General features: G+C 51.1%; 2 protein-coding genes and 1 long non-coding RNA gene across 3 annotated transcripts in view; 2 read left to right on the plus strand and 1 right to left on the minus strand.

Moving 5' to 3' along the window:
- Nucleotides 1-2,798, plus strand: part of LOC126578283 (uncharacterized) — a 5,241-nt gene extending 2,443 nt beyond the window's left edge. Inside the window, exon 2 of the mRNA XM_050240700.1 lies at nucleotides 1-2,798. This exon is cut by the window's left edge and continues 2,278 nt beyond it. Coding sequence (XP_050096657.1) covers nucleotides 1-2,048 — 2,048 coding nt within the window. The 3' untranslated portion in view covers nucleotides 2,049-2,798.
- Nucleotides 2,799-2,880: 82 nt separating this feature from the next.
- LOC126578288 (ribosome biogenesis protein BOP1 homolog) lies at nucleotides 2,881-5,904 on the minus strand. Its single transcript, XM_050240711.1, has 4 exons — nucleotides 5,546-5,904; nucleotides 3,569-5,482; nucleotides 3,200-3,495; nucleotides 2,881-3,129 (listed from the first exon to the last, which is right to left on the minus strand). The coding sequence occupies exons 1-4, from the start codon at nucleotides 5,666-5,668 to the stop codon at nucleotides 2,976-2,978; spliced, it is 2,487 nt and encodes an 828-aa protein (XP_050096668.1). The 5' UTR covers nucleotides 5,669-5,904; the 3' UTR covers nucleotides 2,881-2,975.
- A 3,400-nt stretch (nucleotides 5,905-9,304) lies between these two features.
- The window catches only part of LOC126578317 (uncharacterized), a 4,951-nt gene continuing 1,755 nt past the window's right edge, over nucleotides 9,305-12,500 (plus strand). The window contains exons 1-2 of the long non-coding RNA XR_007608391.1: nucleotides 9,305-9,417; nucleotides 11,293-12,234. This is a non-coding gene — a long non-coding RNA (uncharacterized LOC126578317). The remainder of the gene's footprint in view (nucleotides 9,418-11,292; nucleotides 12,235-12,500) is intronic.

The raw sequence follows: 12,500 nt of genomic DNA on the forward strand, positions 1-12,500 counted from the left end.
TTTCGCAGGACATTCTTGTTGTAGCGGATTTGGATAAACCAACCGAGAAGCCAGGAGCGGAAACGGAAGAAACTGGCTGTCAAGGTGTCGAGGTGATTCATCTTGATCCCGTAGACGAACAACAGGAACCTTCAGCTATAGTTCCGGAGATACATCCACCGGCAACGCAATCTCCAACCTCCTCGAGTCAACCGAGAGGGCGCCCTAAAGGGGCCAAACGGACGGGTATCACGAAGCTAAAGAAACTGTACACCAATCTTACACCACAGGAGGCCGGTTATAGTTGTGACCAGCAGCGTGACTGCGGTATGCGCTTCCGTAAGCTGGAGCTACTGGAATATCATCGAAAGTGCCACGCACGTGATGCACCCCATGGTACCGTGTGTCCCGAGTGTGGTTCACACGAGTTTCGCAGCTGGAAAACGTTGCACACTCACCTGTGGCGTCAGCATACGATCGACATGGAGCTGTACGCTTGCCAACTGTGCAGCTTCAAGACGCCCCTGTTGGCCCGGTTACTAAAAACGCACATGTTGATTCACTCCGACGAGCGGAACTTCAAGTGTGGCGTCTGTGGAAAGGCATTCAAGAACAATAAGCAGCTGCGGAACCATCGTCGATCCCATCGTGATCCGTCGGCGATGGTTGAGGAGCAACCGGCAGAGGTGGTAGCGGCAGCCGCGCGTCCTCGGACCTCCAAATCAACACGGAAGGGTAAAAAATCTGCACCGGAACCAAATGGAAAAGAAGAAGGTGACCAGGCGGCATCGGCTGCTGGTGGTGGAGGAGCAGGCCATAATTCCATACTGAAATGTGCCGCCTGTGATGAACAGTTTGGAAACCAAGGGCTGCTCCGATCGCACGTGGAAAATCAACATCCGACGACGATTGCACCGGCAGCTACCGGGAAGTACCGGTGTACGCTGTGTGGAATGCTTTTCGTGACGCGCTATCAACTGGATAAGCACACGCCGAAACACTCGGATGAGAAGCGGTTCAAGTGTGAGCACTGCGAGTACAGCACCAACGAGCACAACGCGTTTCGTCGCCACCGGATGCGGCATAACGCGAAAGGGACGCATCTGTACAAGTGTGGGTACTGTGATTACACGAGCATCCAGAGCACGACCTACCGGAAGCACCTGGAGCGAAGCCATGCCGAGGTGGCCTCGGCACTGCTGTACAAGTGTACCAGATGTGCGTTCGTCTCGATTAGCGAGCTCAAGTATCAGGCCCATCAGGCGAAGCATGAACGGGAAGCGTTGCAAGATGACCCTGAAGGGCAGTCAGAAGACGAGGAGAGCGAGGAGGACGATGACGAGGGTGACGAGGACGATGGTGAGATGGTCGGTGAGGATGAGGAAGATGAAGTTGAACAGCAGCAACCGGCACGTGGTGGTGGTGGAGGAGAGTCGGATGCACCATGGCTGACGGTTTGTGGCCCTAGCACGGAAGTGGAACTCCTCCAACAGGATCAATCGTATCACCGTGCCTGTGAGAGCGTGAATTCTGATATTATGATTGTGGATTCAACGGAGCAGCAAACACCTGCCACTACCGTTGAGGTTCCGATGCAGCATCCTCCTGTTGGCAATGCGCTCCATCTGGTTCAGCCTTCGCAACCCATCATCCGACCAGCGATATTCGCCAACAATTTCTCCAAAGTTGATAACTTCTACGGTTATCAACAGCAGCACCAGCAGCAGCAGCATCATCTTCAGCATCAGCATCAGCAGCCACAGCAACATGAGTTGTTGCAACCAAAAATCCTGAAACTTACCGACCGGTTACCCCCTCATCGTGTATCGCCCGGACACCGGTCGTACATTCAGCCAGGCTTTCAACTGCAATCAACCTTACCCTCACCATGCGGTCCAACCCTAGTGTCGACGGTGGCACTTCCGGTGGGTTGTACAAGCAATACCTACACGAACCTGACGACTGCAGCAACCGATTCGATGGCTGGTATCGAGCAGAAGCAGTACGATGCTGTGCAGCCGGTGCCGGAGATGGGAATGTTTATGAACACGGTAACGGAGCCTTTGTAAGATAACATGGAGCGATGGAGTTCTCCTGGATACTCATTAGCCAATATTCTATGCGGGAGGATGCTCAATGGAGGTGTTTACTCCATTCATTGGGACCACCGGTAGTGTCCACGGTCAGAGATGGTGCCTCTTTCTATTGTGATATTAGTATAGCACGTTCGTAGGTTTAGATTAGGAAAAGAGAACCTCCCTGAAGAAGCCAAAGTCGTTTCTGATGGTATGTGGTAACGGTTTGTTATTCGTAAGCCAACTTGAAACATGATTGTCCTTTTTTTTGATTAATTTTAATTGACAAAAATGAGGGAAAAAGAAGTAATCTATTTCTAGAAAGCATGTTTCTAGTAATTTATAAGCATGACCTGAGAATATGGATGGAATAGAATGTCCATAGTAGAGCGAAAAGTGTCACCGTATCACGATAAGGAACAAAAATAACATAAAAAAGTAACAATTGGCATCATAAGAAGTGTAGGAAGCTTTTTGAAATGAAGTATCTAAGAAAAGAAAAGTATTTCTCTTGTGTTGTTTCAATAATACATAAGAATGAATAAATTATGGTTCTGGTGCTGTAGTTTCCACAGATCTGTTTGAAGGGAATTGAGGATCAAATTTAATGTGTATGTATAGAGGACAACCGATCAAACGTCACGTATAAGATGAAGAGAGGATGGACAGCCCGATATAACGATACATTTTGTTTCACTATTGTGCCGCGTTTCAAACTTCAAGAAGTTAAGTGGTGAGTTGGAGGATGAACGCGCTTATCCACCTGCGATGGACTGAGCAAAACCAAGCCATCGTATTTCATATAAGAAGGCAGCACGCTATAGAATCGATGTGAAAGAACACTGACTTTTTATTATATTTTCCAGCAAAAATAGCGATTCTCGAACATTCCAACCTAAACATAGTACCCACCACCATTCTCTACGTGTACAGGCGTACGGTGTGATCAGCGCCGGACGAGAAAAGCCACGGTTGCGTCGGGTGAAACACGACATCGAAGACGGCAAAATCATTCACGCGATCATGATGCTCCAACCGTCGCAGTGGCACGATCAGTGGATTCTGCAGCAGATCACTGGAGGAACGGGATAAAAAGAACGGTTTAAGAAAATTGTGAAGAAAGTGAAGACAAAGATCGCACTCACTTGTAAACCATGCCGTGCGACACGATCACACTACGATCATCGCTCGCCGAAGCGAACAATGGGTAGCGCAAGTGAAAGGCAACATTGCGAACGGCCGAATTGTGCAGCCTTAGCTGCTGGTACGGTTTCGTCGATAGATCCAGATCGAACCACATCACCTTCTTCTCGTACGTAGCGACCAACAGATTGTCACCCTTCGGATGGATCGCGATGCTCGAGATCCATTTGCAGTTCGGGAACAGTTTCTTCAGCAGCTCCTGCTTCACCAGATCGTACACGCGCACGTGTCGCTGGGTCTGTAAAGTAAAGTGAAGACAATGGTTAAAGGACCTCCTGCTGGCAATGGATCTCCTTCGGCATGCAACTTACCGCCACAAACAGGCACGGTTTAACGGGATGGAACAGAACGCACTGCACCAGACCCTTGCTCTTCGAGAACGGCAACTGCGAACGGCGCTTGGACAGCTGATGGATCATGACGGAACGGTTGGCCGCATCGGGCATAACGGTCGCGAAGTAATCACCCCGGCCATGCCATGTCACCTGCTTCACCTCGCGGAAATGTGTAATCGCAATCCGTACGCCCAGCTTGTAGTCATCCTCCGTTACCTCGCCCCACTGGACGGCCGTCCTGATGCGTTCGTTGTCGATCGTATCCGAGCGCGGTGCCTCCGCCAACAGATCGTCCATCTTCTTCACCAACAGATGATCGCCAACCTTCGGATTGATGAGCAGCACACGTTTCCCGCTGGCCACGGCGACGAGCGGAATCTTGGTATTCGGACACCAGGCCACGGAACGTACAATATCTCCCGTGGGGATGGTCCGTATGCAACGTGCAGTTGAAATTTCCCAAATCTTGACCGTATGATCATCGGAACCAGTGACAAGATATTCACCGAGTGGTTCCACACTGATCGAACGTATCATATCGGTGTGTCCCTTGTAGATGAGGTTCTGCAGCGTCGGGAACGGTTGCAGATCACGCGGGGATGGTAACTTGGGAATGAGATACTCCGGACCAACCGTCACCCGGGTACGCTTACCACGTGGGCAGAGGTAAAGATCGAGACAACGGATAAAGCGCTCCTTTACGAACTTATCGTACGCCGGGACCTCACGTAAGCTCTTGAACTGTTGTGGGACAAAGTGCAACTTGCGCTTCCACGGTTCATCCTCGTGGCGCTTCCATTCGGCCATTTCGTTCTCGTTAAACAGATACTCCGGTGGTGGATTGTACGATTCGGAGTGGTGTGGCAACGGTCTCTTCGGTGCCGTCACGTGATCGTGAATGCGACGCATCTCCTCCTTCCCGTGGTCCGTCTCCCACAGCATGTAGAACTTGGGCCCCTTCCGTGCTGCCTTTAGCCGCTCCTGTTCGGCCCGGGTCTTTGCCCAGCCCATCTTCAACGCGTTCACCATTTTACCGATCTTCTGACGCTCGACCCGACTCGGCAGGAAGGACCGTTTGCTGTCGGGAATGTTGCGAATCGGCATCTTCTCCACCTCCGACGTGAACCAATCGATCCACGGTTCGTGATCATCGTACTCGGCGTCCGGATTGCGACCGCCCATGATGCGCTTCACCAGGGCAATGTCCTCATCGGACAGGATCACCTTCTGGCCGGTCTGTGGATCACGCACCGTGCGCCAGAAGTTGGGATCTTCCATGCGTTGCAGGAAATCATCGATCGCATCGCCCTGCTTCGCCTTCACGATCCGCTTCGCGTCCCAATCGTACCCAACGTGCTTGTACTCGTCGTACCAGTGCATCGGTATGTTACCGACCGTATTCCGGATGTCTTCCTCGTCCGATGTGTCCCCGCCGGCGTACTCATCTTTGGGTTTGGTTCCCTTACGCTTCGGTTCCGGAGGAAATACGGCAACACCGCGTGTCTTCTTCTCTTTCGTGCCCAACACTTTGTCGATCTCCTGTAGCTTCGACTCATCGTCGTCATCGTCGGCCAGCGGATCAACATCGGCCGCACCGGCACCGTCTTCGGCCTCGCTCTCTTCGACCTCTTCATCGCTGCTATCCGGACCATCCTCGTCCTCTTCCGGTCCGCTGTCACTGTTCACATCGTCCGCCGATTCTTCCCCTTCTTCCGCTGCATCCTCATCACCGCTGAGCTCTTGTTCCGTGTCCTCCTCCTCGCCGTAATCCGAACCGATGCTCTCGAAGCTCAGCACCTCATCATCGTCGTCGTCGTCACCATCCTCGCCGTCCTCACCCTCCGAGTCACTGCTATCGTCACCGTTTTCGATTTCTCCCAACAGATTTTCCTAAAGAAAAACGATCCACGATCAGTACCGGTGTCGGGATGAGCGCACCTAGAAGATCCTCACCTTATCCGATTCGTAATCGCTTTCGGCATCATCGCTCTGCTCCGGTTTGTCGGGGGTTTCTTTCTCCGGCTCTGTACCGTTCTCCGCTTTCCGTTTCGTGGCATTTTTCTTGTTTGCAACCATTTTTTAGGTGGAAAATGTGCTGTTCTTCCTTGCGGTACTGGCCGTGTTTACCGGGACGCACGTGGGCTTGAAATTCACCCACAAATACCGCGAACTTCGGTCCAAAACAACTCGCGTACCACTCTTCACCACTTTTTCCTTCACGCACCACGGAAAACCGCCCGGGAAATTCACAATTTCATGGAAAAACAAGAGAAATTCACAGAAAAACACACAAGCACGTGCGTTTCGCTCGACCCGGGCTTTGTATAAACCTTGACAAACAGTCTTGTATGAACCTTGTTCACCTGCTCGATTTTGGCTGCTCGAACTAAGGTAGGAGCTCGAACACGGCGGCCGAGAAGTGGTTCTCAAAGGCAGTCACACCCACTACAAATGCAAAGCCTAGCTCTTTCCGCGTCATCTTGCCTAGGTTGGCATGTTGTATCTCAGCGAGCATCTCGGTGGGCAAACACCGAGACGCTGCCTTGATGCACTTGAGGAGCCGCTGATTCTTGGTGCGATGCAGCAGTATCGTCGGCATGATGTGTTGGTACAACATGTGCACCAGGTCGCACACGATAACGTCCCTCACGGGGTGGAATGCGGCCAGTTCGTGCACGGGCGACGGACGGCACACATTCCAAATTACTAATTACTAATTGATTAATCGGCGAAACATAAACAACAAATGCGAACGAAAATCAACCCGAAAACGAGGAAAAATGAGGAAAACGAGGAAAATGTGGAAATAGAAATCGGTCGGAAATGGGCAAGTCGAGTGCGCAACTCATTTTCCACGGTTCCATCTACAACCACCACCGTTTTACCACCGCAGCCGACCTTGAAAGAGTCTTGCACTCAGCGGTGGAATTGTCAGGGCTACCAAGATCAAGCATCAAGTGGATCATAGAAATGGCTCGCGCGAGAACTGACCCTCCGTTCGGCACCCTCCATCCACGGCAATCACGGCTGCCAAAATCACAAAATCGAAGTTGTTCACCTTTAGGCGGCGAGGCTACTCGTTGGAGGTTTGCTGGCGCCGTGTTTTCCCCCTTGGCTCCTCCTGCCACTCCGAGCAAGTGCGTGCCATCGTTGATTTCCCGAACTCGCGTCGAAAGCAGCAGGGCTTTTGCACATTATGTGCCCCAACGCTTTCTTCTGCATCTAGCACGAGGTTCATGCGCCTCCTTTCCTCTTCAAACCTAGGACAAGTCACTAGGACATGTTCGGCGGACTCTACTAGCGGGACAGTGTGGTGACAAGGCTCGTCCTATCCGGTTGAGGTACTCCCTAAAGATTCCATGACCGGAAAGGAGCTGGCGAGTTACTTCACCATGCCTTCTAGCCTCCCATCGCTCTATGTTGGGGATGAGACGGTGTGTCCATCTGCTATTTAGCTTCCTGTCCCACTCCTACGCATCATACCCCTAGAAGCACCAAGTGCACCCCTCGCCTTGTTGGCTCCACGTGGTTACTGAAGGTCCAGCATCACTCCAAGGTACCTTATTGCTCTCTTAGACTCGATCCACTAGGCCACCGATCTTAACCGAACCGAAGTTCCAACAGGCAGCCTCAGCCGAAGGACCCCATCGAACATTGGTAGCAGTATTTATAGCTTTAACTTGCATTCTAAACCATATTGAGGTTGTAGCGGCGCAAAGCGACGAGAAAAAAATGTCCCTATAGGGTGCTAGGTGATCATCAATTAGTAAGGTGAAAGAAAACGATCATTACCTACCTTAAACTCAAGTTGCCACAAAAAACTGACGCCACCGAGATCGGTAGCAGGGAGCGTTACCGGTAGGCGATGACGACGCTCGGTCCGGGTCCGGGCAGTGTGAGTGCAACAAGCACACCTGCATCGAGCGTCCACCCGAGGCCAGTGCCCTCGATTTGGGCAACAGCCGACGGACGGTCCTGCTGGCAGAGCGCGCGAAGCTGCCACTATGTCTGGGTGATTCGTAGACGAATTGTAAACCACTTGGTGACTCGTTAGAGTCTCGTGCAAACTTGAAGATACGTAGAACCAGAGATCGAGAATAAAGGACACAGTTGCAATGCCACGTTCGCAACACAAGTGCTTTACTGTTGCAAATGCAGCAGGCCCTGGTATCCCTTTAAAGCAGGGGTCTCAAACTGGCGGCCTTCCATTCTATTTACTGTAGCCCGTGGCCACGCTTACGGTGTATATGAATGTTAAGTTAAGTCATTAATTTTATGTTGTGTTTTACGTAATTTTATTCTAGGCATATGTTGTTATTAAAGATTGGTGATAATATCTGCAATGACAGAAATGTTAAAAAAAGAATAAAATTTACCGGCTACCTGGCGCCTCCATAATCGGCAATGGAGCTACATCATTTCGTATTCCCAGCGCGGCCACCACTTTTGGAATTGCCTTTACCTCTCTGACCGGTTGGGTTTTGGTGGGAAAAGGCAAATTGAATAAAGCAATGCAGCTCCAAATAATTGTTGTTAGTATTGTAAACCATATCCTCCATAATTATGCATTAAAGTTTAGAAAGAAATATTTGCTGTAGGAGAAAATACAGAACGAACCTTTGCCACAGGGCAACCACTGATTGAGATAGTTAGATAATTGCAAGTGCCTTTTATTTACTTACTTGCTTATTTATCAGACCGATACTTGCTTTTTGATTAGGCGTTACAGCCGATGTGCAGGCCTTGGCTTGCCAAAAAAAGACCCTTCCACCGCTCGCTATCGAGCAGCGTCGTCGTCGTTCTCCAACTCGTTACGCGATCAATCAAGATTCGCTTTAGCTTGCTATACATGTCAGCTAACACAATTCTTTTTACATTGTTAGATATTTCCTGAATGTCGATAAACATCTCCATCATATCTTTTGATATATCCGGGTGTTCGCTTTCGCAATGTGGAGCATGATCGTGATGCACGGTGCGTGCGTTGAACTTGAATTGGTCTTTATTAAAAAATGTGGTATTTATTAAAAAATTATTAGGGTTTCTACAAGATGTATTGCAAAACAAACGTATCAAATGAAATACAGCATCAGCTTTAAGATGCAATTTGTCCATAGCATCGATTTTGCATGTGATACCAAAGAAAAATTAAGTGTTAAAGCCATTCAAATGATTAACACATTTGAGCAGGTAGATGCAAAATTGACAAGAACAGAGAAATAGCATTTCCACATGTAGCGTTCAGTAATCATTTGTAGTGTTTCCACATCCCGTTCACTGATCACTGTATATGAACCTCCGTAGTGTTAAAAACCCACCCCCTCCCTTTCGATGAGTGGGTGAATGAAGGTGGACATTCTCCACGGCCAGTGAAACGTGTTTTCCGCTCAGCGAAGGAAAAATACTCCCGAGAGCGGTTACGATGCTAGCTGGTCGCGGGATCCTTCCCTGAGAGTGGAAACCCTAAAGAGTCCCCAAAAAGTCGGAGTACTTTTTCAGAAGAGAGCACGCGAGAGCGAAAAGGTGACTCGATGGGGAGATGGGACACCACACAACCTCTTGAATGGAGGGTGGCGGGGGGGGGGGGGGAGGAGGGTGGTCTCATCTACTAGGGCGCGCGCGTGTGCTTGTGTATGGGTGAGAGTGCGTGCTCGCGTGTAGTGTGTAGTTAACGCCATATTGGTTTTTGTTTCGCCCCCTTTCGAACGCAGCGATTCGAAGCGCCAGGGGTTTCGCTCGCACAAGTTTCGTGAATTCGCGTGAAAATCCTGCCGCATTCGCATTGTCGCACACCCGTGACAAAACCCCGCTTCAAGTGTTTTGCGGTGAGACAGGTTTCGGGTTCCCCGGTGCTAGTGCTAGTGACCAATCCCATATTCCCTCGGTTGGCACGGGCACACACAACTGACCGACCAACCAGCTTACCAGCCAAGGGCCAGCGCGTATTGCCAGCAGCAGCTGCAGGGTGTGTTGCTTTTGGGGGGGGGGGGGGCCACCCTACGCAAACCCATTTCCCAATCTGCTTCTCCAGAGGGTAGTGTTGGAAGGCTATCAGCCACAGTGAGAGTATGCCAACCTGCTGGTCCTGCCTGACTGCCGTGGTGACAGATTTCATGACTGGCCTTCGGAGGTCAGCAACACCGTGTGACTTTCCCCCTTTCAGTGACTTTTGCTACACTCGAATTTGACCAGAAAACCCTCCGGACCCGTGGGCGAGTGGTGAAAGGGAAGGTGTTTACTGTGCAGTGGCCCACCTCACTCCTGCTACTGCTGCTGCTGCTGCTGCTGCTGAAGGGGCTTCCTGTTTATGTTCTGGCGCTGGTCTCTGACCTTGGAGGGGGCAACAGCATAGGAGGCAGCAGTTCGTTTGGTTTGGGCACCGTCTTGTGGCACCGTGACAACTGTTTGTGACCTCATCGATCCGCTAGAGTTGCTGGACAGGACTCTTCCCCATTTCCTTTCCAATGCCAAAGCACACGCCAGGTGGGGTTGGGTGCACGGGTTGTTGGCACAACTTCTCTCGGGTTTTTCGGCTCGGAAATTTGGAAAACGGTTCAGTGGTTCGTGCTTATTGTCTGTCACCCTCCTGCTGACCATCGACCATACAAGCAGGCAGCGCCGTCGCGAACTCGCCAAGCCAAGCCCCTTTTCGGTGTAGAACGTCCGGTCGCGGGGACCTTGGACTATCGGTCGGAGATGGTGCCTTTGGTGCGTGGCCAACAAAGAATTTCCCGAATAGCGCCAACCAGCACAGGGGGCTGTTCCGTGGGAGGGTGCGGGGGGCATGTAGCTGCTGTTCAGTAGGAGTAGAAGCAGCACCTGCTAGCAGAGAGAGAGAGAGAGAGAGAGTTTCCTTGGTGAACAGCGAGAGAGCGAATGCGAGCGAAGCGAGCGAATGAGAGGGCCACGTCCCTTAACGTCAGTGCGTTGGAGTGAGAAAGATAGAAAGATAGAGAGAGAGCGAGAGAGTGGTTGGAGGAAAATGTGAGAAAATCGGAGCCAAAGCAAAAGGAAGGTGCCAAGGGTGGTGGGTTGGGAGGGGGCCTGATGAAATTGAGAAAGTAAGAGTGATGCTTGGGCGTTCGGGAATGTGTCCAATCCAAAGCAGAGCAAAGCAGAGCACAGAATGTGCTGTATTTCGCCTTACAGGCCGCCTGTTTTCCAGCCTGCAGCACACATACAACGATGGATGTGTTTGTGAATAAATGAGCGAAGAAAATGAGAGAGAGAGAGAGAGAGCGAGCACACACAAGAGGACAATGGTGAGGGCGTTCAAAGGGTGTGGTGGGGGGAAGTGATTTTCCTCGATAGCCCGCTCTCTAGGCCTACTGACCCACTACTATCTACGCGACCGAATGATGGGCCGGAAAAATGGATATTTTTATACGCCAGCGTCCATGTCCGAAACCGTCGGCGTACGGGTGGCCACGGCGATCCTCCTCCTCCTCGGTCAGTGGCAGTTTGGCCGGACCTTAAGGAGAAGTGTACGGGGTTGCTGGGGAGTCAACTGAGACTCCACCCCAACACCGGACAGGCCATTATCGTGATTAGCCGACGGTTTGTTAGCGTCGTTAGTCGTAGGGATGGTCCTGGCCCTGGTCTCGCTGGGCCATCGCTACCATAAGTTCACAGATTCACACCGCGTTCGTCTCCGTTCGTTTTTTTTTTCTCTCATCCACATTTTCCATTAATCTCTCCAGAGAGCAGTTTGGTGGCGTGAACACGGCGTGCGGTCCCAGCTGGCGGTCCCAACAACACCCTTGCGAGTGCTAGTGAGTGAGTCGGTTCCCCCCGAAACCCCCGAATACTCCCCCCGGTGGGAGTATTTCCTGGAAGCGTTTTCCGTGGAATTTCTGTGTCACGCGAACCGCGAAACAGTGAATACCGGTGTGTGCCCGTTCGTCTGTGTTGGAATCAACCGCAATACAACGATATAGCGTCATCGAAAAGGGGGAATTCCTTTCGATCTTCCCCCCCCCCCCCCCCCACCCCGGGTGGTGGGCTGTTCCGTGCACAGTCGCCAGCGGAGTCACGGGTCACCAGCGTCACGATAAGGATGCTCTCCATCGGCACCGGAACCGGTTACCATTGTTGCAGCTAGGTGGTGGTGGTGCCAGTGTGTTTGTTGTTGCTAGTGGCTGCCCTGTTGCTAATACTACTGGTCAGTTCCGATTTCCAAAGCCGAATCATCGACGGTATGCATCGACGGTAACGCCATCCACAGAGTAGCAGCAGCGGTAGTCGCAGTGGAGTTACCGCACCGGCAATCACACCAAGGATCATCGACAAAAAAGGAACGCCAATCGATCGCAGTGACGGTGTTTGTGTCCCTCCCCTGCGAGTGCGTGAGTGCGTGGGTTGAAAAATTGCTTACAAAGTGAAAAGCCAAAGTTCTTTGCTCGGTCTCCGACCGGAAGTAACAACAACAACAACAACAACGACGACGACGACGACTCATAAAGCACCAATTCTTATTGTTCTTCTAAAACCCCCTATTTCCGACTTCTTGTATAGTAATGCGTGGCTGCGTGCGTGCGTGAGTGTGCGTGCGTGATTGTGTTTGTGATAAAGTGTGATCCTTAGGTGCAAATCCTAGCATCAAGCCGGCTTGAGGCACACACCACGAAGGTGGAAAAACGCTGGTAAGTGCTTCTGCAACGGCATGCCAAAGCGTACGAGTCATGCTTGAGTTTTAGTTTGAGCTTTGCGTTAACCTCACTTCGCCTGTAAGCGCTGCGTCAAATGCGCGGGGCAAACAAGCCACTAGTTGCTAGGAGAATCCGAAGAAAAACCCCTCAAAAAGGCTTCAATGGAATGTTTCCTGACCGTGATTTGAGTGTTCAAATCCTGTACCATAACCTTCAAAATTAGTCAAAGCCACTAAAAAATCGCCCAATTTGAGCACTGA

The sequence above is a fragment of the Anopheles aquasalis genome, chromosome 3 (genome assembly GCF_943734665.1).
Source record: "Anopheles aquasalis chromosome 3, idAnoAquaMG_Q_19, whole genome shotgun sequence".
In the NCBI taxonomy this organism is placed as follows: Eukaryota; Metazoa; Arthropoda; class Insecta; order Diptera; family Culicidae; genus Anopheles; species Anopheles aquasalis.

Coding starts and splice junctions, on each gene's coding strand:
- LOC126578288 (XM_050240711.1), bottom strand. CDS start 5,668: ATGGTTGCAAACAAGAAAAATGCCACGAAACGGAAAGCGGAGAACGGT. Junction 5,483..5,545: donor GCGATTACGAATCGGATAAG/GTGAGGATCTTC, acceptor GTTTTTCTTTAG/GAAAATCTGTTGGGAGAAAT. Junction 3,496..3,568: donor AACCGTGCCTGTTTGTGGCG/GTAAGTTGCATG, acceptor TTTACTTTACAG/ACCCAGCGACACGTGCGCGT.